Genomic DNA, 27,304 nt, shown 5'->3' with positions numbered 1-27,304 from the left:
GCCTAAAGAAAATGCATATGTGACTCCAGCCTAAAGAAAATGCATATGTGACTCCACATATGTTACTGTGGTAAATAGCAGTTGTGGGCAACATGAAAATCACACCTGAAACCAGATAAAAAGAGAAGTTGACTCAATCTTTGCACTGTGTGTCTGTGTGTGCCACACTACGCAATGACAGCAGAAAGAGGAGAAGAGAACGGTCTGAGGACTTGAGAACCAAAATTGTTCAATAATATTAACAATCTCAAGGTCACAAGTCCATCTCCAGAGAACTTGATGTTCATTTGTCCACGGGGCGCAACATAATCAAGACGTTTACAACCCATGGCACTGTAGCTAATCTCCCTGGATGAGGATAGCAGAGAAAAGTTGATGAAAGGTTGCAGTGTAGGATAGTCCGGATGGTGGATAAGCCGCCCCAATCAAATTCCAAAGAAATTCAAGCTGTCCTGCAGGTTCAGGGAGCATCAGTGTCACAAACGCTATGGCAGTGAACCCAAGAAGACCCACTGCTGAAACAGACATACAGTGGGTACGGAAAGTATTCAAACTCCTTTAAATTTTTCACTCTTTGTTTCATTGCAGCCATTTGGTAAATTCAAAAAAGTTCATTTTTTTCTCATTAATGTGCACTCTGCACCCCATCTTGACTGAAAAAAAACAGAAATGTAGAAATTGTTGCAATTTAAAAAAAAAAGAAAAACTGAAATATCACATGGTCATAAGTCTTCAGCCCCTTTGCTCAGTATTGAGGAGAAGCCCCTTTTGAGCCAGTACAGCCATGAGTCTTCTTGGGAATGATGCAACAAGTTTTTCACACCTCGATTTGGGGATCCTCGGCCATTCTTCCTTGCAGATCCTCTCCAGTTCCGTCAGGTTGGATGGTGAACGTTGGAGGACGCCATTTTCAGGTCTCTCCAGAGATGCTCAGTTGGATTTAGGTCAGGGCTCTGGCTGGGCCAGTCAGGAATGGTCACAGAGTTGTTCTGAAGCCGCTCCTTTGTTATTTTACCTGTGTGCTTATTGTCATTGTCTTGTTGGAAGGTGAACCTTCGGCCAAGTGTTGTGAATTCTGTGGCAGAGCTCCCTCCTGTGGTCACAAGTGGTACTTCGGCTGATTCTCTCTGTGAGCTTCCGTTGGTGGAGGAGAGTGGTACTGCGGCTTCTGAGTTTCCTTCCTCAGGTGATGTGGTGAAGTCGTTAGGTGCTGCTCTATTTAACTCCACCTAGTGCTTTGATCCTGGCCTCCAGTCAATGTTCTAGTATTGGACCTGTTTCCTCCTGGATCGTTCCTGTGGCCTGCTCCTCTGCATAAGCTAAGTTTCGCTTTGCTATTTTGTTTGCTGTTTTTTCTGTCCAGCTTGTCTATTTGTTTTTTCTTGCTTGCTGGAAGCTCTGGGACGCAGAGGGTGTTCCTCCGTGCCGTTAGTTCGGTACGGAGGGTCTTTTTGCCCCCTTTGCGTGGTTGTTGTAGGGTTTTGTGTTGACCGCAAAGTTACCTTTCCTATCCTCGCTCTGTTCAGAAAGTCGGGCCTCACTTTGCTAAATCTATTTCATCTCTACGTTTGTCTTTTCATCTTACTCACAGTCATTATATGTGGGGGCTGCCTTTTCCTTTGGGGTATTTCTCTGAGGCAAGGTAGGCTTATTTTCTATCTTCAGGCTAGCTAGTTTCTCAGGCTGTGCCGAGTTGCATAGGGAGCGTTAGGCGCAATCCACGGCTGCCTCTAGTGTGGTTGAAGAGGATTATGGATTGCGGTCAGCAGAGTTCCCACGTCTCAGAGCTCGTTCTATGTTTTTGGGTTATTGTCAGATCACTGTATGTGCTCTGACCTCTATGTCCATTGTGGTACTGAATTACCTTATCATAACAGTACTGGAGGCCAAAAGTACTTATGAGGCCGGCTTCACACTCAGCGTATGAAAATACGGTCCGTATATTACGGCCGTAATACGCTGAAATGTCCCGAAAATAGTGGTCCGTAGCTCCTCCGTAGGCAGGGTGTGTCAGTGTTTTTTGCGCATGGCATCCTCCGTATGTAATCCGTATGGCATCCGTACTGCGTGGTTTTCTCGCAGGCTTGCAAAACCAACATACCGCTATAGAAATGATCCATGTGTCCCAAAAAGAAAAAAATATATATATATACACTGTCTATATATATATATATATATATATATATATATATATATATATATATATGTCATTAGACTCATATATGTATATATATTAATATTTATTCCAGCGCTATATAGCTTGAAAGCCGGTAATTCAATTACCGGCTTTTTCTTTCTCCTTCCTAAAACCCGACATGATTTGAGACATGGTTTACATACAGTAAACCATGTCTTCTCTCCATTTTTTTTGCAGATTCCACACTACTAATGTCAGTAGTGTGTATCTGCAAAATTTGGCCGTTCTAGCTCTTAAAATAAAGGGTTAAATGGCGGAAAAAATTGGCGTGGGCTCCCGCGCAATTTTCTCTGCCAGAGTAGTAAAGCCAGTGACTGAGGGCAGATATTAATAGCCTGGAGAGGGTCCATGGTTATTGGCCCCCCCCTGGCTAAAAATATCTGCCCCCAGCCACCCCAGAAAAGGCACATCTGGAAGATGCGCCTATTCTGGCACTTGACCACTCTCTTCCCATTCCCGTGTAGCGGTGGGATATGGGGTAATGAAGGGTTAATGCCACCTTGCTTTTGTAAGGTGACATTAAGCCTAATTAATAATGGAGAGGCGTCAATTATGACACCTATCCATTATTAATCCAATTGTAGTAAAGGGTTAAATAAAACACAAACACATTATTTAAAATTATTTTAATGAAATAAAAACAATGGTTGTTGGAGTATTTTATTCTACGCCCAATCCAGTCACTGAAGACCCTCGTTCTGTGAAAGAAAAAACATAATAAACCAACAATATACTTACCCTCCGCAGATCTGTAACGTCCAACGATGTAAATCCTTCTGAAGGGGTTAAAACATTTTGCAGCAAGGAGCTTTGCTAATGCAATGCTACTCCTCGCTGCAAAACCCCGGGGAATGAGTCTAAATATAGATCAATGAGCTATATTTAGCTTCATTTGCGGTGAGGCGCCCTCTGCTGGATGTTCATAGATCGTGGGAACTTTCCTAGAAAGCCTGGGAGCTTGGATAGGTGTCATAATTGACGCCTCTCCATTATTAATTAGGCTTAATGTCACCTTACAATAGCAAGGTGGCATTAACCCTTCATTACCCCATATCCCACCGCTACACGGGCATGGGAAGAGAGTGGCCAAGTGCCAGAATAGGCGCATCTTCCAGATGTGCCTTTTCTGGGGTGGCTGGGGGCAGATATTTGTAGCCAGGGGGGGGCCAATAACCGTGGACCCTCTCCAGGCTATTAATATCTGCCCTCAGTCACTGGCTTTACTACTCTGGCGGAGAAAATTGCGCGGGAGCCCACGCCAATTTTTTCCGCCATTTAACCCTTTATTTTAAGAGCTAGAACGGCCAAATTTTGCAGATACACACTACTGACATTAGTAGTGTGGAATCTGCAAAAAAATGGAGAGAAGACATGGTTTACTGTATGTAAACCATGTCTCAAATCATGTCGGGTTTTAGGAAGGAGAAAGAAAAAGCCGGTAATTGAATTACCGGCTTTCAAGCTGTATAGCGCTGGAATAAATATTAATATATATACATACAGTGGGGCAAAAAAGTATTTAGTCAGTCAGCAATAGTGCAAGTTCCACCACTTAAAAAGATGAGAGGCGTCTGTAATTTACATCATAGGTAGACCTCAACTATGGGAGACAAACTGAGAAAAAAAATCCAGAAAATCACATTGTCTGTTTTTTTAACATTTTATTTGCATATTATGGTGGAAAATAAGTATTTGGTCAGAAACAAAATTTCATCTCAATACTTTGTAATATATCCTTTGTTGGCAATGACAGAGGTCAAACGTTTTCTGTAAGTCTTCACAAGGTTGCCACACACTGTTGTTGGCATGTTGGCCCATTCCTCCATGCAGATCTCCTCTAGAGCAGTGATGTTTTTGGCTTTTCGCTTGGCAACACGGACGTTCAACTCCCTCCAAAGGTTTTGTATAGGGTTGAGATCTGGAGACTGGCTAGGCCACTCCAGGACCTTGAAATGCTTCTTACGAAGCCACTCCTTCGTTGCCCTGGCGGTGTGCTTTGGATCATTGTCATGTTGAAAGACCCAGCCACGTTTCATCTTCAATGCCCTTGCTAATGGAAGGAGGTTTGCACTCAAAATCTCACGATACATGGCCCCATTCATTCTTTCATGTACCCGGATCAGTCGTCCTGGCCCCTTTGCAGAGAAACAGCCCCAAAGCATGATGTTTCCACCACCATGCTTTACAGTAGGTATGGTGTTTGATGGATGCAACTCAGTATTCTTTTTCCTCCAAACACGACAAGTTGTGTTTCTACCAAACAGTTCCAGTTTGGTTTCATCAGACCATAGGACATTCTCCCCAAACTCCTCTGGATCATCCAAATGCTCTCTAGCAAACTTCAGACGGGCCCGGACATGTACTGGCTTAAGCAGTGGGACACGTCTGGCACTGCAGGATCTGAGTCCATGGTGGCGTAGTGTGTTACTTATGGTAGGCCTTGTTACATTGGTCCCAGCTCTCTGCAGTTCATTCACTAGGTCCCCCCGCGTGGTTCTGGGATTTTTGCTCACCGTTCTTGTGATCATTCTGACCCCACGGGGTGGGATTTTGCGTGGAGCCCCAGATCGAGGGAGATTATCAGTGGTCTTGTATGTCTTCCATTTTCTAATTATTGCTCCCACTGTTGATTTCTTCACTCCAAGCTGGTTGGCTATTGCAGATTCAGTCTTCCCAGCCTGGTGCAGGGCTACAATTTTGTTTCTGGTGTCCTTTGACAGCTCTTTGGTCTTCACCATAGTGGAGTTTGGAGTCAGACTGTTTGAGGGTGTGCACAGGTGTCATTTTATACTGATAACAAGTTTAAACAGGTGCCATTACTACAGGTAATGAGTGGAGGAAAGAGGAGACTCTTAAAGAAGAAGTTAAAGGTCTGTGAGAGCCAGAAATCTTGATTGTTTGTTTCTGACCAAATACTTATTTTCCACCATAATATGCAAATAAAATGTTAAGAAAACAGACAATGTGATTTTCTGGATTTTTTTTTCTCAGTTTGTCTCCCATAGTTGAGGTCTACCTATGATGTAAATTACAGACGCCTCTCATCTTTTTAAGTGGTGGAACTTGGACTATTGCTGACTGACTAAATACTTTTTTGCCCCACTGTATATGTGTCTCACTGACATACATATATATATATATATATACCTATTCTATGTGTACACATTTATTCTACCTATTCTACTGTAAGCTGTCAGTGTGATTTTACTGTACACCGCACTGAATTACCAGCTTTTCTCTCTAACAGCGCTGCGTATTTCTCGCAAGTCACACTGCTTGTCCGTGTGTAATCCGTATTTTTCACGCTTACATAGACTTTCATTGGCGTATTTCTTGCGCAGTACGGTGACAAACGCAGCATGCTGCGATTTTGTACGGCCGTAGAAAGCCGTATAATACTGATCAGTAAAATACGGCAGATAGGAGCAGGGGCATAGAGAATAATTGTGCCGTATTTTTTGCGAGTTTTACGGACGTAGTTTCTGCGCTCTTACGTCCGTAAAACTCGCAAGTGTGACGCCGGCCTGTTTCTCAATAGAGGGAAAAAAGAAGTTCTGAGACCATTTTTTTTTCTCTGCACTGTGTTTTGCCTTTTTTTTCCCCTAGACATTTGGGTGGTTCAGGACACAGGTGTAGCGATGGACATTAAAGGTCTGTCTTCATGTGTGGATCAGCTCACGGCAAGAGTACAAAATATTCAAGACTTTGTGGTTCAGAATTCTATGTTAGAACCGAGAATTCCTGTTCCTGATTTGTTTTTTGGAGATAGAACTAAATTTCTGAGTTTCAAAAATAATTGTAAACTATTTCTGGCTTTGAAACCTCGCTCCTCTGGTGACCCAGTTCAACAAGTTAGGATCATTATTTCTTTTTTACGTGGCGACACTCAGGACTGGGCATTTTCTCTTGCGCCAGGAGATCCTGCATTATGTAATATTGATGCGTTTTTCCTGGCACTCGGATTGCTGTACGATGAACCTAATTCAGTGGATCAGGCAGAGAAAAATTTGCTGGCTCTGTGTCAGGGTCAGGATGAGATAGAGGTATATTGTCAGAAATTTAGAAAGTGGTCCGTACTCACTCAATAGAATGAAGGTGCGCTCGCAGCTATTTTCAGAAAGGGTCTCTCTGAAGCCCTTAAGGATGTCATGGTGGGATTTCCTATGCCTGCTGGTCTGAATGAGTCTATGTCTTTGGCCATTCAGATCGGTCGACGCTTGCGTGAGCGTAAATCTGTGCACCATTTGGCGGTATTACCTGAGCTTAAACCTGAACCTATGCAGTGCGATAGGACTTTGACCAGAGTTGAACGGCAAGAACACAGACGTCTGAATGGGCTGTGTTTCTACTGTGGTGATTCCACTCATGCTATCTCTGATTGTCCTAAGCGCACTAAGCAGTTCGCTAGGTTTGCCACCATTGGTACGGTACAGTCAAAATTTCTTCTGTCCGTTACCTTGATCTGCTCTTTGTCATCGTATTCTGTCATGGCATTTGTGGATTCAGGCGCTGCCCTGAATTTGATGGACTTGGAGTATGCTAGGCGTTGTGGGTTTTTCTTGGAGCCCTTGCAGTGTCCTATTCCATTGAGAGGAATTGATGCTACGCCTTTGGCCAAGAATAAGCCTCAGTACTGGACCCAGCTGACCATGTGCATGGCTCCTGCACATCAGAGGTTATTCGCTTTCTGGTGTTGCATAATCTGCATGATGTGGTCGTGTTGGGGTTGCCATGGCTACAAGTCCATAATCCAGTATTAGATTGGAAATTCATGTCTGTGTCCAGCTGGGGTTGTCAGGGGGTACATGGTGATGTCCCATTTCTGTCAATTTCGTCATCCACCCCTTCTGAGGTTCCAGAGTTCTTGTCTGATTACCGGGATGTATTTAATGACCCCAAGTCCGATACCCTACCTCCGCATAGGGATTGTGATTGTGCTATCGATTTGATTCCTGGTAGTAAATTCCCAAAAGGTCGACTGTTTAATTTATCTGTGCCTGAGCACGCCGCTATGCGGAGTTATGTGAAGGAGTCCTTGGAGAAGGGGCATATTCGCCCGTCATTGTCGCCATTAGGAGCAGGGTTCTTTTTTGTAGCCAAGAAGGATGGTTCGCTGAGACCTTGTATAGATTACCGCCTTCTAAATAAGATCACGGTTAAATTTCAGTACCCCTTGCCGTTGTTATCTGATTTGTTTGCTCGGATTAAGGGGGCTAGTTGGTTCACCAAGATAGATCTTCGTGGTGCGTATAATCTTGTGCGTATTAAGCGAGGCGATGAATGGAAAACTGCATTTAATACGCCCGAGGGCCATTTTGAGTATCTAGTAATGCCATTCGGACTTGCCAATGCTCCATCAGTGTTTCAGTCCTTTATGCATGACATCTTCCGAGAGTACCTGGATAAATTCCTGATTGTGTACTTGGATGACATTTTGATCTTCTCGGATGATTGGGAGTCTCATGTGAAGCAGGTCAGAACGGTTTTTCAGGTCCTGCATGCTAATTCTTTGTTTGTGAAGGGATCAAAGTGTCTCTTTGGTGTTCAGAAGGTTTCATTTTTGGGGTTCATCTTTTCCCCTTCTACTATCGAGATGGACCCTGTTAAGGTCCAAGCCATCCATGATTGGACTCAGCCGACATCTCTGAAAAGTCTGCAAAAGTTCCTGGGCTTTGCTAATTTTTATCGTCGCTTCATCTGCAATTTTTCTAGTATTGCTAAACCATTGACCGATTTGACCAAGAAGGGTGCTGATGTGGTCAATTGGTCTTCTGCTGCTGTGGAAGCTTTTCAAGAGTTGAAGCGTCGTTTTTCTTCTGCCCCTGTGTTGTGTCAACCAGATGTTTCACTTCCAATCCAGGTCGAGGTTGATGCTTCTGAGATTGGAGCAGGGGCTGTTTTGTCGCAGAGAAGTTCTGATTGCTCGGTGATGAAACCATGCGCCTTTTTTTCCAGGAAGTTTTCGCCTGCTGAGCGAAATTATGATGTGGGCAATCGAGAGTTGCTGGCCATGAAGTGGGCATTCGAGGAGTGGCGTCATTGGCTTGAAGGAGCTAAGCATCGCGTGGTGGTCTTGACTGATCATAAGAACTTGACTTATCTTGAGTCTGCCAAGCGGTTGAATCCTAGACAGGCTCGTTGGTCGTTGTTTTTTGCCCGTTTTGACTTTGTGATTTCGTACCTTCCGGGCTCTAAAAATGTGAAGGCGGATGCTCTGTCTAGGAGTTTTGTGCCCGACTCTCCGGGTTTATCTGAGCCGGCGGGTATCCTCAAAGAGGGAGTAATTGTGTCTGCCATCTCCCCTAATTTGCGGCGGGTGCTGCAAAAATTTCAGGCTAATAAACCTGATCGTTGCCCAGCGGAGAAACTGTTTGTCCCTGATAGGTGGACGAATAAAGTTATCTCTGAGGTTCATTGTTTGGTGTTGGCTGGTCATCCTGGAATCTTTGGTACCAGAGAGTTAGTGGCTAGATCCTTTTGGTGGCCATCTCTGTCGCGGGATGTGCGTTCTTTTGTGCAGTCCTGTGGGATTTGTGCTCGGGCTAAGCCCTGCTGTTCTCGTGCCAGTGAGTTGCTTTTGCCCTTGCCGGTCCCGAAGAGGCCTTGGACACATATCTCTATGGATTTTATTTCAGATCTTCCCGTCTCTCAAAAGATGTCGGTCATTTGGGTGGTCTGTGATCGCTTCTCTAAGATGGTCCATTTGGTACCCTTGTCTAAATTACCTTTCTCTTCTGATTTGGTGCCATTGTTCTTCCAGCATGTGGTTCGTTTACATGGCATTCCAGAGAATATTGTTTCTGACAGAGGTTCCCAGTTTGTTTCGAGGTTTTGGCGAGCCTTTTGTGGTAGGATGGGCATTGACTTGTCTTTTTCCTCGGCTTTCCATCCTCAGACTAATGGCCAGACCAAACGAACCAATCAGACCTTGGAAACATATCTGAGATGCTTTGTTTCTGCTGATCAGGATGACTGGGTGTCCTTTTTGCCTTTGGCTGAGTTCACCCTTAATAATCGGGCCAGCTCGGCTACCTTGGTTTCGCCGTTTTTCTGCAACTCTGTTTCCATCCTCGTTTCTCTTCAGGGCAGGTTGAGTCTTCGGACTGTCCTGGTGTGGATACTGTGGTGGACAGGTTGCAGCAGATTAGGACTCATGTAGTGGACAATTTGACCTTGTCCCAGGAGAAGGCTCAACGTTTCGCTAATCGCAGACGCTGTGTGGGTCCCCGACTTCTTGTTGGGGATTTGGTTTGGTTATCTTCTCGTCATATTCCTATGAAGGTTTCCTCTCCTAAGTTTAAACCTCGTTTCATTGGTCCGTATAGGATTTCTGAGGTTCTTAATCCTGTGTCTTTTCGTCTGACCCTTCCAGATTCTTTTTCCATACATAACGTATTCCATAGGTCATTGTTGCGGAGATACGTGGCACCTATGGTTCCATCTGTTGATCCTCCTGCCCCGGTTTTGGTGGAGGGGGAGTTGGAGTATATTGTGGAGAAGATTTTGGATTCTCGTGTTTCAAGACGGAAACTCCAGTATCTGGTTAAGTGGAAGGGTTATGCTCAGGAAGATAATTCCTGGGTCTTTGCCTCTGATGTCCATGCTCCCGATCTTGTTCGTGCCTTTCATATGGCTCATCCTGGTCGTCCTGGGGGCTCTGGTGAGGGTTCGGTGACCCCTCCTCAAGGGGGGGGGGTACTGTTGTGAATTCTGTGGCAGAGCTCCCTCCTGTGGTCACAAGTGGTACTTCGGCTGATTCTCTCTGTGAGCTTCCGTTGGTGGAGGAGAGTGGTACTGCGGCTTCTGAGTTTCCTTCCTCAGGTGATGTGGTGAAGTCGTTAGGTGCTGCTCTATTTAACTCCACCTAGTGCTTTGATCCTGGCCTCCAGTCAATGTTCTAGTATTGGACCTGTTTCCTCCTGGATCGTTCCTGTGGCCTGCTGCTCTGCATAGCTAAGTTTCGCTTTGCTATTTTGTTTGCTGTTTTTTCTGTCCAGCTTGTCTATTTGTTTTTTCTTGCTTGCTGGAAGCTCTGGGACGCAGAGGGTGTTCCTCCGTGCCGTTAGTTCGGTACGGAGGGTCTTTTTGCCCCCTTTGCGTGGTTGTTGTAGGGTTTTGTGTTGACCGCAAAGTTACCTTTCCTATCCTCGCTCTGTTCAGAAAGTCGGGCCTCACTTTGCTAAATCTATTTCATCTCTACGTTTGTCTTTTCATCTTAACTCACAGTCATTATATGTGGGGGCTGCCTTTTCCTTTGGGGTATTTCTCTGAGGCAAGGTAGGCTTATTTTCTATCTTTAGGCTAGCTAGTTTCTCAGGCTGTGCCGAGTTGCATAGGGAGCGTTAGGCGCATTCCACGGCTGCCTCTAGTGTAGTTGGAGAGGATTAGGGATTGCGGTCAGCAGAGTTCCCACGTCTCAGAGCTCGTTCTATGTTTTTGGGTTATTGTCAGATCACTGTATGTGCTCTGACCTCTATGTCCATTGTGGTACTGAATTACCTTATCATAACAGCCAAGTCTGAGGTCCAGAGCACTCTGGAAGAGGTTTTCATCCGGGATATCTCTGTACTTGGCCACATTCATGTTTCCATCAATGACAACCAGTTGTCCTGTCCCTACAGCTGTACAGCACCCCCATAGCATGATGCTGCCACCACCATGTTTCACTGTTGGGTTTGTATTGGTCAGGTGATGAGCAGTGCCTGGTTTTCTCCACACATACCGCTTAGAATTATCACTAAAAAGGTCTATCTTCATCTCATCAGACAAGAGAATCTTATTTCTCATAGTCTGGGAGTCCTTCATGTGTTTTTTAGCAAACTCTATGTGGGCTTTCATATGTCTTACACTGAGGGGAGGCTTCCGTTGGGCCACTTTGCCATAAAGGCCTGACTGGTGGAGGACTGCAGTGATAGTTGACTTTGTGGAACTTTCTCCCATCTCCCTACTGTATCTCTGGAGCTCAGCCACAGTGATCTTGGGGTTCTTCTTTACCTATCACCAAGGCTCTTCTCCACGATTGCTCAGTTTGGCTGGATGGCCAGGTCTAGGAAGACTTCTGGTGGTCCCAAACTTCTTCCATTTAAGGATTATTGAGGCCACTGTGCTCTTAGGAACCTTGAGTACTGCAGAAATTCTGTTGTAACCTCGGCCAGATCTGTGCCTTGCCACAATTCTGTCTCTGAGCTCCTTGGCCAGTTCCTTTGACCTCATGATTTTCATTTGGTCTGACATGCACTGTGAGCTGTGAGGTCTTATATAGACAGGTCTGCGCCTTTCCAAATCACGTCTTATCAGTTTAATTACACACAGCTGGACTCCAATGAAGGAGTAGAACCATCTCAAGGAGGATCACAAGGAAATGGACGGCATGTGACTTAAAGATGAGTGTCTGAGAAAAGGGTCTGAAGACTTATGACCATGTGATATTTCAGTTTTTCTTGTTAAATAAATTTGCATAAAATTTCTACATTTCTGTTTTTTTCAGTCTAGATGGGGTACAGAGTGAACATTAACGAGAAAAAAATGAACTTTTTTGAATTTAGCAAATGGCTGCAATGAAACAAAGAGTGAAAAATGTAAAGGGGTCTGAATACTTTCCGTACCTACTGTAAAAAACCTAGACTGCAGTCTGCCAAAATGGACATGAGTAAGCCAAAATCCTTCTGGGAAAGTGTCTTGTAGACAGATAAGACCAAGATTGAGCTTTTTGGTAAAGGACATCATTCTACTGTTTACTGAAAATGGAATGAGGCCTATGAAGAAAAAAACACAGTAAATACAGTCAACTGCATCCTAGGTCATGGGTTTTCCAGCAGGAAAATTACCCTAAACATACTTCGAGAAGCCCCCAGAAATGGATGGAAACAAGCCCTGGAGAGTTCTGAAATGGCCAACAATGAATCCTGATCTAATTGCCATTGATCACCTGTGGAGAGATCTTAAAATTGCTGTTGGGAGAAGGTACCTTCAAGTATGAAAGACCTGGAGCAGTTTTTCAAAAGAAACTGTCCAAAATTCCAGTTGAGAGATGTGAGAGGCTTGATGGTTATAGGAAGCGATTGATTGCAGTTATTTTTTCCAAATGGCACGCAACCAAATACTAAACTGAGGGTGCCAACAATTTTTGTCCTGCTTATTTTGGGGGTTTTGAGTGAAATTATGTCTAATTTGCCTTTTTTCAGTTTTTTTTGTGTTGTTCCAATGCACACAAGGGAAATAGACGTGTGTAATTGCAATAACTTTCTGGGAAAAATATTTCATTTTCTGGAACAATTTAAAGGGTGGCAACACTTTCAGTATGTGACTCCACCCTACAAATTACATATGTGCCTCCACCCTAAATATTACATATGGACTCTAAATTAAAAGCACCGTATATGATTCCAACCTAAAAACAACATATGAGATTCTTATCCAAAAATTACATATGTGACTCCAGCCTAAAAAATATATAATTGACTCCAACCTAAAAACAACATATGTGACTCCAGTCTAAAAATTACATATGTGACTGCAACCTAAAAACAACATATGTGACTCCAGTCTAAAAATTACATATGTGACTGCAACCTAAAAACAACATATGTGCCTCCATTCTAAAAAATTACATATGTGACTGCAACCTAAAAACAACATGTGTGCCTCCATTCTAAAAATTACATATGTGACTGCAACCGAAAAACAACATATGTGTCTCCAGTCTAAAAATTACATATGTGACTGCAACCGAAAAACAACATATGTGCCTCCTAAATTACATATGTGACTGCAACCGAAAAACAACATATGTGACTCCAGTCTAAAAATTACATATGTGACTGCAACTGAAAAACAACATATGTGACTCCAGTCTAAAAATTACATATGTGACTGCAACCTAAAAACAACATATGTGACTCCAGTCTAAAAATTACATATGTGACTGCAACCGAAAAACAACATATGTGACTCCAGTCTAAAAATTACATATGTGACTGCAACCGAAAAACAACATATGTGACTCCAGTCTAAAAATTACATATGTGACTGCAACCGAAAAACAACATATGTGACTCCAGTCTAAAAATTACATATGTGACTGCAACCTAAAAACAACATATGTGACTCCAGTCTAAAAATTACATATGTGACTGCAACCGAAAAACAACATATGTGACTCCAGTCTAAAAATTACATATGTGACTGCAACCGAAAAACAACATATGTGACTCCAGTCTAAAAATTACATATGTGACTGCAACCTAAAAATTACGTAAGTCGCTCCAACCTAAAACTGACATATGTGCCTCCAGCCTAAGGCACAATTAAAAATAAAATATTAATCAGTTTATAAAGTTTGGGAGCGCAAATTAAGCCCTTATAATCCACAATTTTAGAGAGTTGCAAATTGCCCATGATGACTTTTTTGTGACATCCTATGCAAGGGCTAAAAAAAATCAGCGTGGTTTCCCATGGCTGCTTATATATCTGACTTTTGGAAAGTATGAAATGTGTATATTTAAAGTGAATGTATCATTATAAAATTGCCTATTTTTTATGTTTTTGGTTTTTTTGGTAGGGGGCAATTTTTTTCCATTTTTTAATCTGTATTAAAAATAAAAATACAAATCTTGTCATTTTCACACTGGCCGCTAGGGCTCTTTTAGATGCATATTTCCGGTTCTCTCAGGAAATGCACATGTACATTAGCAGCAATGGATAGACTTTGATGTTATTTTTGCATTGAAGCATCTAATGAGCGTGTGCAAAGGTCATTGTTAGAGTATTATGGGGAACGCGTGTTATTTAAAATTGAGTCAATCATTTTTGTGTAACTTTTTCAAAGTTTTCATTTTTTTTATCTATTTTTTTTTTCTAGATCGTGGCACAAGCTGTGTTGTTTATGTGTATGAACACTGCAGGAATATTCATTAGCTACCTGTCCGATCGGGCTCAGCGACAAGCCTTCCTGGAAACTAGAAGATGCGTGGAAGCAAGGCTGAGACTTGAGACTGAAAACCAGAGACAGGTATTTATCTCGGCTGCTTTCAAATCTTCCTTACTTCTGTTGTTTAAAAAAAAAAGTTGTGATAATATAAGAAATCCAATATGTATAATTGTGGTATTTTATCTCAGCCAGCGAGCAATCACAGTGCGGGAAATAGGAATAGTCATTATATAGTGAAAAACACATATTACTGCTTATATTGTACGGTAAATGTGCTCTCAAAGATAATACCGTCATACAGTTTAAGTGCAATTCCAGTCATAACTAGTATAATGGCAATGGGGCAGGAAAAGTTAAGTTATATAGTAAAGGAATGGAAACCTTCATTTTAGGTATAAATATATGTGTCAATGTTTTTTGCTGGATTTCACTCCCATCATGACTCAACATTTCAGATCTTATCTTGCCTTTTAAATATTCTTATACGATGCGTCAGAGGATTTTTTGTAAGGGAACTAGTAATACTATGAATAATATAACTACTATAATTCTGCCCCTTATATACAAGAATATAACTACTATAATACTGTTCCTATGTACAAGAATATAACTACTATAATACTGCTCCTATGTACAAGAATATAACTACTATAATACTGCCCCTATGTACAAGAATATAACTACTATAATACTCCTATGTACAAGAATATAACTACTATAATACTCCTATGTACAAGAATATAACTACTATAATACTCCTATGTACAAGAATATAACTACTATAATACTGCTCCTATGTACAAGAATATAACTACTATAATACTGCCCCTATGTACAAGAATATAACTACTATAATACTCCTATGTACAAGAATATAACTACTATAATACTGCCCCTATGTACAAGAATATATCTATTATAATACTACCCCTATGTACAAGAATATAACTACTATAATACTGCCCCTATGTACCAAAATATAATTACTATAATACTGCCCCTATGTACAAGAATATAACTACCATAATACTGCCCCTATGTACCAGAATATAATTACTATAATACTGCTCCTATGTACAAGAATATAACTACTATAATGCAGCCCCTATGTACAAGAATATAACTACTATAGTACTGCTCCTATGTACAAGAATATAACTACTATAATACTGCCCCTATGTACAAGAATATAACTACTATAATACTCCTATGTACAAGAATATAACTACTATAATACTCCTATGTACAAGAATATAACTACTATAATACTGCCCCTATGTACAAGAATATAACTACTATAATACTGCCCCTATGTACAAGAATATATCTATTATAATACTACCCCTATGTACAAGAATATAACTACTATAATACTGCCCCTATGTACCAGAATATAATTACTATAATACTGCTCCTATGTACAAGAATATAACTACTATAATGCAGCCCCTATGTACAAGAATATAACTACTATAATACTGCTCCTATGTACAAGAATATAACTACTATAATACTGCTCCTATGTACAAGAATATAACTACTATAATACTGCTCCTATGTACAAGAATATAACTACTATAATGCTGCTCATATATACAAGAATATAACTGCTATAATACTGCTCCTATGTATAAGAATATAACTACTATAATACTGCCCCATGTACAAGAATATTACTACTATAATACTGCTCCTATGTACAAGAATATAACTACTATAATACTGCCCCATGTACAAGAATATAACTACTATAATACTGCTCCTATGTATAAGAATATAACTACTATAATACTGCTCCTATGTACAAGAATATAACTACTATAATACTGCTCCTATGTACAAGAATATAACTACTATAATACTGCTCCTATGTACAAGAATATAGCTACTAAAATACTGCTCCAATATACAAGAATATAACTACTATAATACTGCCCCTATATACAAGAATATAACTACTATAATACTGCTCCTATGTACAAGAATATAACTACTATAATACTGCTCCTATATACAAGAATATAACTACTATAATACTGCTCCTATATACAAGAATATAACTACTATAATACTGCCCCTATGTACAAGTATATAACTACTATAATACTGCCCTCTATGTACAAGAATATAACTACTATAATACTGCCCTCTATGTACAAGAATATAACTACTATAATACTGCTCCTATGTACAAGAATATAACTACTATAATACTGCCCTCTATGTACAAGAATATAACTACTATAATACTGCTCCTATATACAAGAATATAACTACTATAATACTGCCCCTATGTACAAGAATATAACTACTATAATACTGCCCTCTATGTACAAGAATATAGCTACTATAATACTGCCCCTATGTGTAAATATATAACTACTATAATACTGCTTTATAAAATATGTACTGCTTGGTATACACTATTTTTTGATCAGTCTGTTCTGATTTATATTGATGATAAATAAGGTTTACTATCTGGTGAACTATTACATCATGCAGAGATCTTGAAAATCACAAAGAAGTGATACACAAAGGATCCTATTCATTGTTGCATTTCTGTCTTTATCATCTAGTTTTTGGTGTTTTTCGCCTGTTTTTCATTTGCACTTAATCATTCTGTTAATTTGCTCCTATTTTTTACACATTACATTGCAGTCTATTTTACATGTATTCATCTGATTTTTTTTCTTTGCTCATGTGGACAGAGTTTTTTCATCCAATTCATCATTTGCAGCTTTTTAAAAAGTTGGAAAACCTCTTCCACAGATGCACTCCAGCCCCCCCCCTCCCGGAGTGAGTTTATGTACACCAGTCATTTTGGAGCAAATTTTAGTAATATTTTGCAAAACGTAAGACTTTTTTTTTTGCGCTAAAAAGTCACCAAAAAGTTTAAAAGCAAAAATACGTTTTTTTTTTAATTTTGCGCAAAATTCAAGAACGGTTTGCGCCAGTATAATGAATGCCACAAGACTAAATAAAAGAAGAAAGACTTAAAAAAATTGCAAATGATGAATTAGGGCCAAAGTTTTTGAGCAAGTTTGAAAACTTTTTATTACTTTGTGATTCCGCTTTATTGATGTGATAACTGCGTGGGGGGCCGTACATTTTTTGTCTTCCGGGCTTTATGGCCAGTACTTGCTTCCTGTAATTAACGCTATGTCACAGATTTGGGGGGGGGAGTCGTACCCATAGAAACGGCACTTCTGCCAAGTCTGCGGTCATATACCGTCAATACTTTTTTTTTGCTTTTTGTGTTTTGTGCAATATATTTTGAAAGCCTGCGTGCCAACGAGAGATTGTTGTGTGCCCCTGTAAGCCCCCAGTCAGATTACAGGTGTTTCTATGGCGACCGGTCTCCTGGGATTGCCATGGTGATGGCATTTATAGAACCAGAATATAATTACTATAATACTGCTCCTATGTACAAGAATATAACTACTATAATGCAGCCCCTATGTACAAGAATATAACTACTATAGTACTGCTCCTATGTACAAGAATATAACTACTATAATACTGCCCCTATGTACAAGAATATAACTACTATAATACTCCTATGTACAAGAATATAACTACTATAATACTCCTATGTACAAGAATATAACTACTATAATACTGCCCCTATGTACAAGAATATAACTACTATAATACTGCTCCTATGTACAAGAATATAACTACTATAATACTGCCCCTATGTACAAGAATATAACTACTATAATACTGCTCCTATGTACAAGAATATAACTACTATAATACTGCCCCTATGTACAAGAATATAACTACTATAATACTGCCCCTATGTACAAGAATATAACTACTATAATACTGCTCCTATGTACAAGAATATAACTACTATAATACTGCCCCTATGTACAAGAATATATCTATTATAATACTACCCCTATGTACAAGAATATAACTACTATAATACTGCCCCTATGTACCAGAATATAATTACTATAATACTGCTCCTATGTACAAGAATATAACTACTATAATGCAGCCCCTATGTACAAGAATATAACTACTATAATACTGCTCCTATGTACAAGAATATAACTACTATAATACTGCTCCTATGTACAAGAATATAACTACTATAATACTGCTCCTATGTACAAGAATATAACTACTATAATGCTGCTCATATATACAAGAATATAACTGCTATAATACTGCTCCTATGTATAAGAATATAACTACTATAATACTGCCCCATGTACAAGAATATAACTACTATAATACTGCTCCTATGTACAAGAATATAACTACTATAATACTGCCCCATGTACAAGAATATAACTACTATAATACTGCTCCTATGTATAAGAATATAACTACTATAATACTGCTCCTATGTACAAGAATATAACTACTATAATACTGCTCCTATGTACAAGAATATAACTACTATAATACTGCTCCTATGTACAAGAATATAGCTACTAAAATACTGCTCCAATATACAAGAATATAACTACTATAATACTGCCCCTATATACAAGAATATAACTACTATAATACTGCTCCTATGTACAAGAATATAACTACTATAATACTGCTCCTATATACAAGAATATAACTACTATAATACTGCTCCTATATACAAGAATATAACTACTATAATACTGCCCCTATGTACAAGTATATAACTACTATAATACTGCCCTCTATGTACAAGAATATAACTACTATAATACTGCCCTCTATGTACAAGAATATAACTACTATAATACTGCTCCTATGTACAAGAATATAACTACTATAATACTGCCCTCTATGTACAAGAATATAACTACTATAATACTGCCCTCTATGTACAAGAATATAGCTACTATAATACTGCCCCTATGTGTAAATATATAACTACTATAATACTGCTTTATAAAATATGTACTGCTTGGTATACACTATTTTTTGATCAGTCTGTTCTGATTTATATTGATGATAAATAAGGTTTACTATCTGGTGAACTATTACATCATGCAGAGATCTTGAAAATCACAAAGAAGTGATACACAAAGGATCCTATTCATTGTTGCATTTCTGTCTTTATCATCTAGTTTTTGGTGTTTTTCGCCTGTTTTTCATTTGCACTTAATCATTCTGTTAATTTGCTCCTATTTTTTACACATTACATTGCAGTCTATTTTACATGTATTCATCTGATTTTTTTTCTTTGCTCATGTGGACAGAGTTTTTTCATCCAATTCATCATTTGCAGCTTTTTAAAAAGTTGGAAAACCTCTTCCACAGATGCACTCCAGCCCCCCCCCCTCCCGGAGTGTTTATGTACACCAGTCATTTTGGAGCAAATTTTAGTAATATTTTGCAAAACGTAAGACTTTTTTTTTTGCGCTAAAAAGTCACCAAAAAGTTTAAAAGCAAAAATACGTTTTTTTTTTAAATTTTGCGCAAAATTCAAGAACGGTTTGCGCCAGTATAATGAATGCCACAAGACTAAATAAAAGAAGAAAGACTTAAAAAAATTGCAAATGATGAATTAGGGCCAAAGTTTTTGAGCAAGTTTGAAAACTTTTTATTACTTTGTGATTCCGCTTTATTGATGTGATAACTGCGTGGGGGGCCGTACATTTTTTGTCTTCCGGGCTTTATGGCCAGTACTTGCTTCCTGTAATTAACGCTATGTCACAGATTTGGGGGGGGGAGTCGTACCCATAGAAACGGCACTTCTGCCAAGTCTGCGGTCATATACCGTCAATACTTTTTTTTTGCTTTTTGTGTTTTGTGCAATATATTTTGAAAGCCTGCGTGCCAACGAGAGATTGTTGTGTGCCCCTGTAAGCCCCCAGTCAGATTACAGGTGTTTCTATGGCGACCGGTCTCCTGGGATTGCCATGGTGATGGCATTTATAGAACGCACGCAGGAATGCAGCCAAAATTAAACTGGATGAGAGGAGAGTGTCCGTTTCAATCACATTTTCCCAGGAGTTCTGCGCTCAGCCGTGGGTGAGATCTGTGGAAATGACTGGTAGCGCACTGGGCATTCTGGGTGCAGGTGCCAATCTCCAGAGCATCTGTCATGTCACATAGTCCATGTTTGATGGAGACGCGCGGTGGTCGAGGTGACCTTCACTGCATTCACAGACAGTATAACCACCGGCAACGTCCCGACAGCAAAAATACAATATATTCCACTGATTTTGGAATTATTATTATTATTTATTGTTATAGCGTCATTCCATGGCGCTTTACACGTGAGGAGGGGTATACATAATAAAACAAGTACAGTAATCTTGAACAATACAAGTCACAACTGGTACAGGAGGAGAGAGGACCCTGCCCGCGAGGGCTCACAATCTACAAGGGATGGGTGAGGATACAGTAGGTGAGGATAGAGCTGGTCGTGCAGTGGTTTGGTCGATCGGTTACTGCAGGCTGTAGGCTTGTCGGAAGAGGTGGGTCTTCAGGTTCTTTTTGAAGGTTTCGATGGTAGGTGAGAGTCTAATATGTTGTGGTAGAGGGTTCCAGAGTAGGGGTGATGCACGAGAGAAATCTTGTACGCGATTGTGGGAAAAGGAGATAAGAGGGGAGTAGAGAAGAAGATCTTGTGAGAATCGGAGGTTGCGTGCAGGAAAGTACCGGGAGACGAGGTCACAGATGTATGGAGGAGACAGGTTGTGGATGGCTTTGTATGTCATGGTTAGGCTTTTGTACTGGAGTCTCTGGGTAATGGGGAGCCAGTGAAGGGATTGACAGAGGGGAGAGGCCAGGGAATAGCGGGGGGACAGGTGGATTAGTCGGGCAGCAGAGTTTAGAATAGATTGGAGGGATGCGAGAGTGTTAGAGGGGAGGCCACAGAGCAGGAGGTTACAGTAGTCAAGGCGAGAGATGATGAGGGCATGTACAGTTAGGGCCAGAAATATTTGGACAGTGACACAATTTTCGCGAGTTGGGCTCTGCATGCCACCACATTGGATTTGAAATGAAACCTCTACAACAGAATTCAAGTGCAGATTGTAACGTTTAATTTGAAGGGTTGAACAAAAATATCTGATAGAAAATGTAGGAATTGTACACATTTCTTTACAAACACTCCACATTTTAGGAGGTCAAAAGTAATTGGACAAATAAACATAACCCAAACAAAATATTTTTATTTTCAATATTTTGTTGCAAATCCTTTGGAGGCAATCACTGCCTTAAGTCTGGAACCCATGGACATCACCAAACGCTGGGTTTCCCCCTTCTTAATGCTTTGCCAGGCCTTTACAGCCGCAGCCTTCAGGTCTTGCTTGTTTGTGGGTCTTTCCATCTTAAGTCTGGATTTGAGCAAGTGAAATGCATGCTCAATTGGGTTTAGATCTGGAGATTGACTTGGCCATTGCAGAATGTTCCACTTTTTGGCACTCATGAACTCCTGGGTAGCTTTGGCTGTATGCTTGGGGTCATTGTCCATCTGTACTATGAAGCGCCGTCCAATCAACTTTGCAGCATTTGGCTGAATCTGGGCTGAAAGTATATCCCGGTACACTTCAGAATTCATCCGGGCTACTCTTGTCTGCTCTTATGTCATCAATAAACACAAGTGACCCAGTGCCATTGAAAGCCATGCATGCCCATGCCATCACGTTGCCTCCACCATGTTTTACAGAGGATGAGGTGTGCCTTGGATCATGTGCCGTTCCCTTTCTTCTCCAAACTTTTTTCTTCCCATCATTCTGGTACAGGTTGATCTTTGTCTCATCTGTCCATAGAATACTTTTCCAGAACTGAGCTGGCTTCTTGAGGTGTTTTTCTGCAAATTTAACCCTGGCCTGTCTATTTTTGGTATTGATGAATGGTTTGCATCTAGATGTGAACCCTTTGTATTTACTGTCATGGAGTCTTCTCTTTACTGTTGACTTAGAGACAGATACACCTACTTCACTGAGAGTGTTCTGGGCTTCAGTTGATGTTGTGAACGGGTTCTTCTTCACCAAATTAAGTATGCGGCGATCATCCACCACTGTTGTCATCCGTGGACGCCCAGGCCTTTTTGAGTTCCCAAGCTCACCAGTCAATTCCTTTTTTCTCAGAATGTACCCAACTGTTGATTTTGCTACTCCAAGCATGTCTGCTATCTCTCTGATGGATTTTTTCTTTTTTTTCAGCCTCAGGATGTTCTGCTTCACCTCAATTGGGAGTTCCTTTGACCGCATGTTGTCTGCTCACAGCAACAGCTTCCAAATGCAAAACCACACACCTGGAATCCACCCCTGACCTTTTAACTACTTCATTGATTACAGGTTAACGAGGGAGACGCCTTCAGAGTTAATTGCAGCCCTTAGAGTCCATTGTCCAATTACTTTTGGTCCCTTGAAAAAGAGGACGCTATGCATTACAGAGCTATGATTCCTAAACCCTTTCTCCGATTTGGATGTGGAAACTATCATATTGCAGCTGGGAGTGTGCACTTTCAGCCCATATTATATATATAATTGTATTTCTGAACATGTTTTTGTAAACAGCTAAAATAACAAAACTTGTGTCACTGTCCAAATATTTCTGGCCCTAACTGTACTAGGGTTTTTGCAGATTCTTGGTTTAGGAATGTAAGGATCTGTGAAATATTTTGAGTTGAAGGCGGCAGGAAGTGGAAAGGGCTTGGATATGCGGTTTGAAGGAGAGATCAGTGTCGAGGATTACCCCGAGACAGCGAGCTTGTGGGACTGGGGAGAGTTTGCAGCCGTTTACTGTAATGGATAGGTTCGTGTGGGGGTCGCGTGAGATGGGGGAAAGACGATGAGTTCTGTTTTGTCCTTGTTAAGTTTTAGAAATCTAGCGGAGAAGAAGGATGAAATAGCAGATAGACATTGAGGGATTCGGTTAGTAGGGTGGTGATATCTGGTCCCGAGATGTAGATCTGTGTATAATCAGCATAGAGATGATGCTGAAAACCATGAGATTCTATGAGCTGTCCCAGGCCAAAGGTGTAAATAGAGAAGAGCAGGAGCCCTGAGACTGAACCTTGCAGGACTCCGACAGATAGAGGGCGAGGTGAGGAGGTGGTGTGTGAATGGGAGACGCTGAATGTTCGGTCAGTTAGCTATGTCGAGATCCAGGATAGGGCCAAGTCTGTGATGCCAAGGGATGAGAGGGTCTGTAATAATAGGGAATGGTGCACTGTGTCAAAGGCAGAGGACAGGTCCAGGAGGAGGAGGATAGAGTAGTGTCGCTTGCTCTTGGCGGTTAATAGGTCATTGGTGACCTTAGTTAGGGCAGTTTCAGTGGAGTGGTGTGACTGGAAGTCTGATTGTAAGCGGTCGAAGAGGGAGCAGGAAGATAGATGGGAGGACAGTTCAAGATGGACGTGTTGCTTCAGTAGTTTTGAGGCATAGGGGAGAAGTGATATAGAGCGATAGCTAGATACAGAGGATGGGTCAAGAGAGGGCTTTTTGAGGATAGGTGTGATTGAGGCATATTTAAAGCTTGAGGGGAAAACACCAGTTGTTAGTGATAGGTTGAAGAGATGGGTGAGAGTTGGGATGAAGACTGTGGTGAGGTTTGGGATGAAGTGGCAAGGGATCGGGTCAAGTGCACAGGTGGTGAGATGCGATCTTGAGAGTAGAGTGGAGAGTCGATCTTCTGTAATGGTGGAGAAGTTGGTTTTGGAGGTGGAGGGATGGGTAGTTGGGAGGAAGGGCTCTGGGGTTGTCGACTAAAACTGTCTCTGATGTTCTCAATCTTCTGCTTGAAAAATGAGGCAAAGACTTCAGCTGAGATGAGTGGGGAGGGAGGAAGTGCTGGGGGACGGAGGAGAGCGTTGAAGGTGTTGAATAACTGTTTAGGGTTGTGAGACAGGTAGGATATGAGAGATGAGAAGTAGGTCTGTTTTGCTGTGGCGAGTGTGGTCTTGAAAGTAGTGAGGGACTGTTTGAATGCGATAAAGTGCTCATTGGAGTGGGATATTTTCCATCTCCGCTCTGCAGCCCTGGAAGCTCGCCTCAGTTCTTTGGTCAGGCTGGTGTTCCAGGGGAATGATCCGCTCTTTTATAAACCTTAATGGCCCCTGAACTTTCTCACAACTTGATCTGATTTGATAGTTATTTCGATAAAAATACAATCTGAAAATCACTTTATTTGATAATTATGGTGTCTTATCCCTGAAAAATGACTCCAAAGTGATGGCCACCTGGTGTCTCGCTTCTGGGTAATTTGCTGTCAACCGTCTGTTGCCAAGAGTAATCTGTATCTAGCAGCAAAAACTCCGAGATGGATTTTCAGAAGGGTGTGACTTTGTATCTCTACAGGAAGTGGGGCAGAGCTGTGTCACTGCAGGAAGTGGGTGCAGCTATGTCCCTACAGGAAGTGGGGAGGAGATATTTCACTACAGGAAGTGGGTGGAGCAATGTCCCTACAGGAAGTGGGACAGATCTATGTCCCTACATTGAGTGGGTTGTGTTGTGAATTCTGTGGCAGAGCTCCCTCCTGTGGTCACAAGTGGTACTTCGGCTGATTCTCTCTGTAAGCTTCCGTTGGTGGAGGGAAGTGGTACTGCGGCTTCCGAGTTTCCTCCCTCAGGTGATGTGGTGAGGTCGTTAGGTGCTGCTCTACTTAACTCCACCTAGTGCTTTGATCCTGGCTTCCTGTCAATGTTCCAGTATTGGACTTGTTTTCCTCCTGGATCGTTCCTGTGGCCTGCTGCTCTGCATAGCTAAGTTTTCCTTTGCTATTTTGTTTGCTTTTCTTCTGTCCAGCTTATCTATTTGTTTGCTGGAAGCTCTGGTACGCAGAGGGTGTACCTCCGTGCCGTTAGTTCGGTACGGAGGGTCTTTTTGCCCCCTTTGCGTGGTTTTTAGGGTTTTGTGTTGACCGCAAAGTTACCTTTCCTATCCTCGCTCTGTTCAGAAAGTCGGGCCTCACTTTGCTAAATCTATTTCATCTCTACGTTTGTCTTTTCATCTTACTCACAGTCATTATATGTGGGGGGCTGCCTTTTCCTTTGGGGTATTTCTCTGAGGCAAGGTAGGCTTATTTTCTATCTTCAGGCTAGCTAGTTTCTCAGGCTGTGCCGAGTTGCATAGGCAGCGTTAGGCGCAATCCACGGCTGCCTCTAGTGTTGTTGGATAGGATTAGGAATTGCGGTCAACAGAGTTCCCACGTCTCAGAGCTCGTTCTATGTTTTTGGATTATTGTCAGGTCACTGTATGTGCTCTGACCTCTATGTTCACTGTGGTACTGAATTGCCTAATCATAACAGTACAGGAAGCCCAAGTACTAATGATTCTCAATAGAGGAAAAAAAGAAGTTCTGAGACCATTTTTTTTCCTCTGCACTGTGTTTTGCCTTTTTTTTTTTCCCCTAGACATTTGGGTGGTTCAGGACACAGGTGTAGCAATGGACATTAGAAGTCTGTCTTCATGTGTGGATCAGCTCTCGGCAAGAGTACAAAAGATTCAAGACACTATTGATCAGAAATCTATGTTAGAACCAAGAATTCCTATTCCTGATTTGTTTTTTGGTGATAGAACTAAGTTTCTGAGTTTCAAAAATAATTGTAAACTATTTCTGGCCTTGAAACCTCGCTCCTCTGGTGATCCAGTTCAACAGGTTTTGATCATTATTTCTTTTTTGCGTGGCGACCCTCAGGACTGGGCATTTTCTCTTGCGCCAGGAGATCCTGCATTAAGTAATATCGATGCGTTTTTCCTGGCGCTCGGATTGCTGTACGATGAGCCTAATTCTGTGGATCAGGCAGAAAAAAATTTGCTGGCTCTTTGTCAGGGTCAGGATGAGATAGAGTTATATTGTCAGAAATTTAGAAAGTGGTCCGTGCTCACTCAATGGAATGAATCTGCGCTGTTCAGAAAGGGTCTCTCTGAAGCCCTTAAGGATGTCATGGTGGGATTTCCTATGCCTGCTGGTTTGAATGAGTCTATGTCTTTGGCCATTCAGATTGGTCGACGCTTGCGTGAGCGTAAATCTGTGCACCATTTGGCGGTATTACCTGAGCTTAAACCTGAGCCTATGCAGTGCGATAGGACTTTGACCAGAGTTGAACGGCAAGAACACAGACGTCTGAATGGGCTGTGCTTCTACTGTGGTGATTCCACTCATGCTATCTCTGATTGTCCTAAGCGCACTAAGCGATTCGCTAGGTTTGCCACCATTGGTACAGTGCAGTCAAAATTTCTTCTGTCCGTTACCTTGATCTGCTCTTTGTCATCGTATTCTGTCATGGCATTTGTGGATTCAGGCGCTGCCCTGAATTTGATGGACTTGGAGTATGCTAAGCATTGTGGGTTTTTCTTGGAGCCCTTGCAGTGTCCTATTCCATTGAGAGGAATTGATGCTACGCCTTTGGCCAAGAATAAGCCTCAGTACTGGACCCAGCTGACCATGTGCATGGTTCCTGCACATCAGGAGGTTATTCGCTTTCTGGTGTTGCATAATCTGCACGATGTGGTCGTGTTGGGGTTGCCATGGCTACAAGTCCATAATCCAGTATTAGATTGGAAATCCATATCGGTGTCCAGCTGGGGTTGTCAGGGGGTACATGGTGATGTTCCATTTCTGTCAATTTCGTCATCCACCCCTTCTGAGGTTCCAGAGTTCTTGTCTGATTACCGGGATGTATTTGATGAGCCCAAGTCCGATGCCCTACCTCCGCATAGGGATTGTGATTGTGCTATCAATTTGATTCCTGGTAGTAAGTTCCCAAAAGGCCGATTGTTTAATTTATCTGTGCCTGAGCACGCCGCTATGCGCAGTTATGTGAAGGAGTCCCTGGAGAAGGGGCATATTCGCCCGTCATCGTCGCCATTGGGAGCAGGGTCCTTTTTTGTAGCCAAGAAGGATGGTTCGCTGAGACCTTGTATAGATTACCGCCTTCTAAATAAGATCACGGTTAAATTTCAGTACCCCTTGCCGTTGTTATCTGATTTGTTTGCTCGGATTAAGGGGGCTAGTTAGTTCACCAAGATAGATCTTCGTGGTGCGTATAATCTTGTGCGAATTAAGCGAGGCGATGAATGGAAAACTGCATTTAATACGCCCGAGGGTCATTTTGAGTATCTAGTAATGCCATTCGGACTTGCCAATGCTCCATCAGTGTTTCAGTCCTTTATGCATGACATCTTCCGAGAGTACCTGGATAAATTCCTGATTGTGTACTTGGATGACATTTTGATCTTCTCGGATGATTGGGAGTCTCATGTGAAGCAGGTCAGAAC

General features: G+C 41.5%; 1 protein-coding gene across 2 annotated transcripts in view; it reads left to right on the top strand.

Annotated features, from left to right (window-relative positions):
- The window catches only part of ADCY8 (adenylate cyclase 8), a 376,530-nt gene that overhangs the window by 124,559 nt on the left and 224,667 nt on the right, over nt 1-27,304 (top strand). For both annotated transcript variants that reach the window (XM_069731929.1, XM_069731928.1), the window contains exon 2: nt 14,058-14,207. In XM_069731929.1, the coding sequence (XP_069588030.1) occupies nt 14,058-14,207 (150 nt within the window). The remainder of the gene's footprint in view (nt 1-14,057; nt 14,208-27,304) is intronic.

This window comes from Ranitomeya imitator, chromosome 6, assembly GCF_032444005.1.
Source record: "Ranitomeya imitator isolate aRanImi1 chromosome 6, aRanImi1.pri, whole genome shotgun sequence".
Taxonomy (NCBI): domain Eukaryota; kingdom Metazoa; phylum Chordata; class Amphibia; order Anura; family Dendrobatidae; genus Ranitomeya; species Ranitomeya imitator.
Note: the sequence above shows the minus strand (reverse complement) of the source record. Positions and strands in the feature narration are given on the sequence as shown.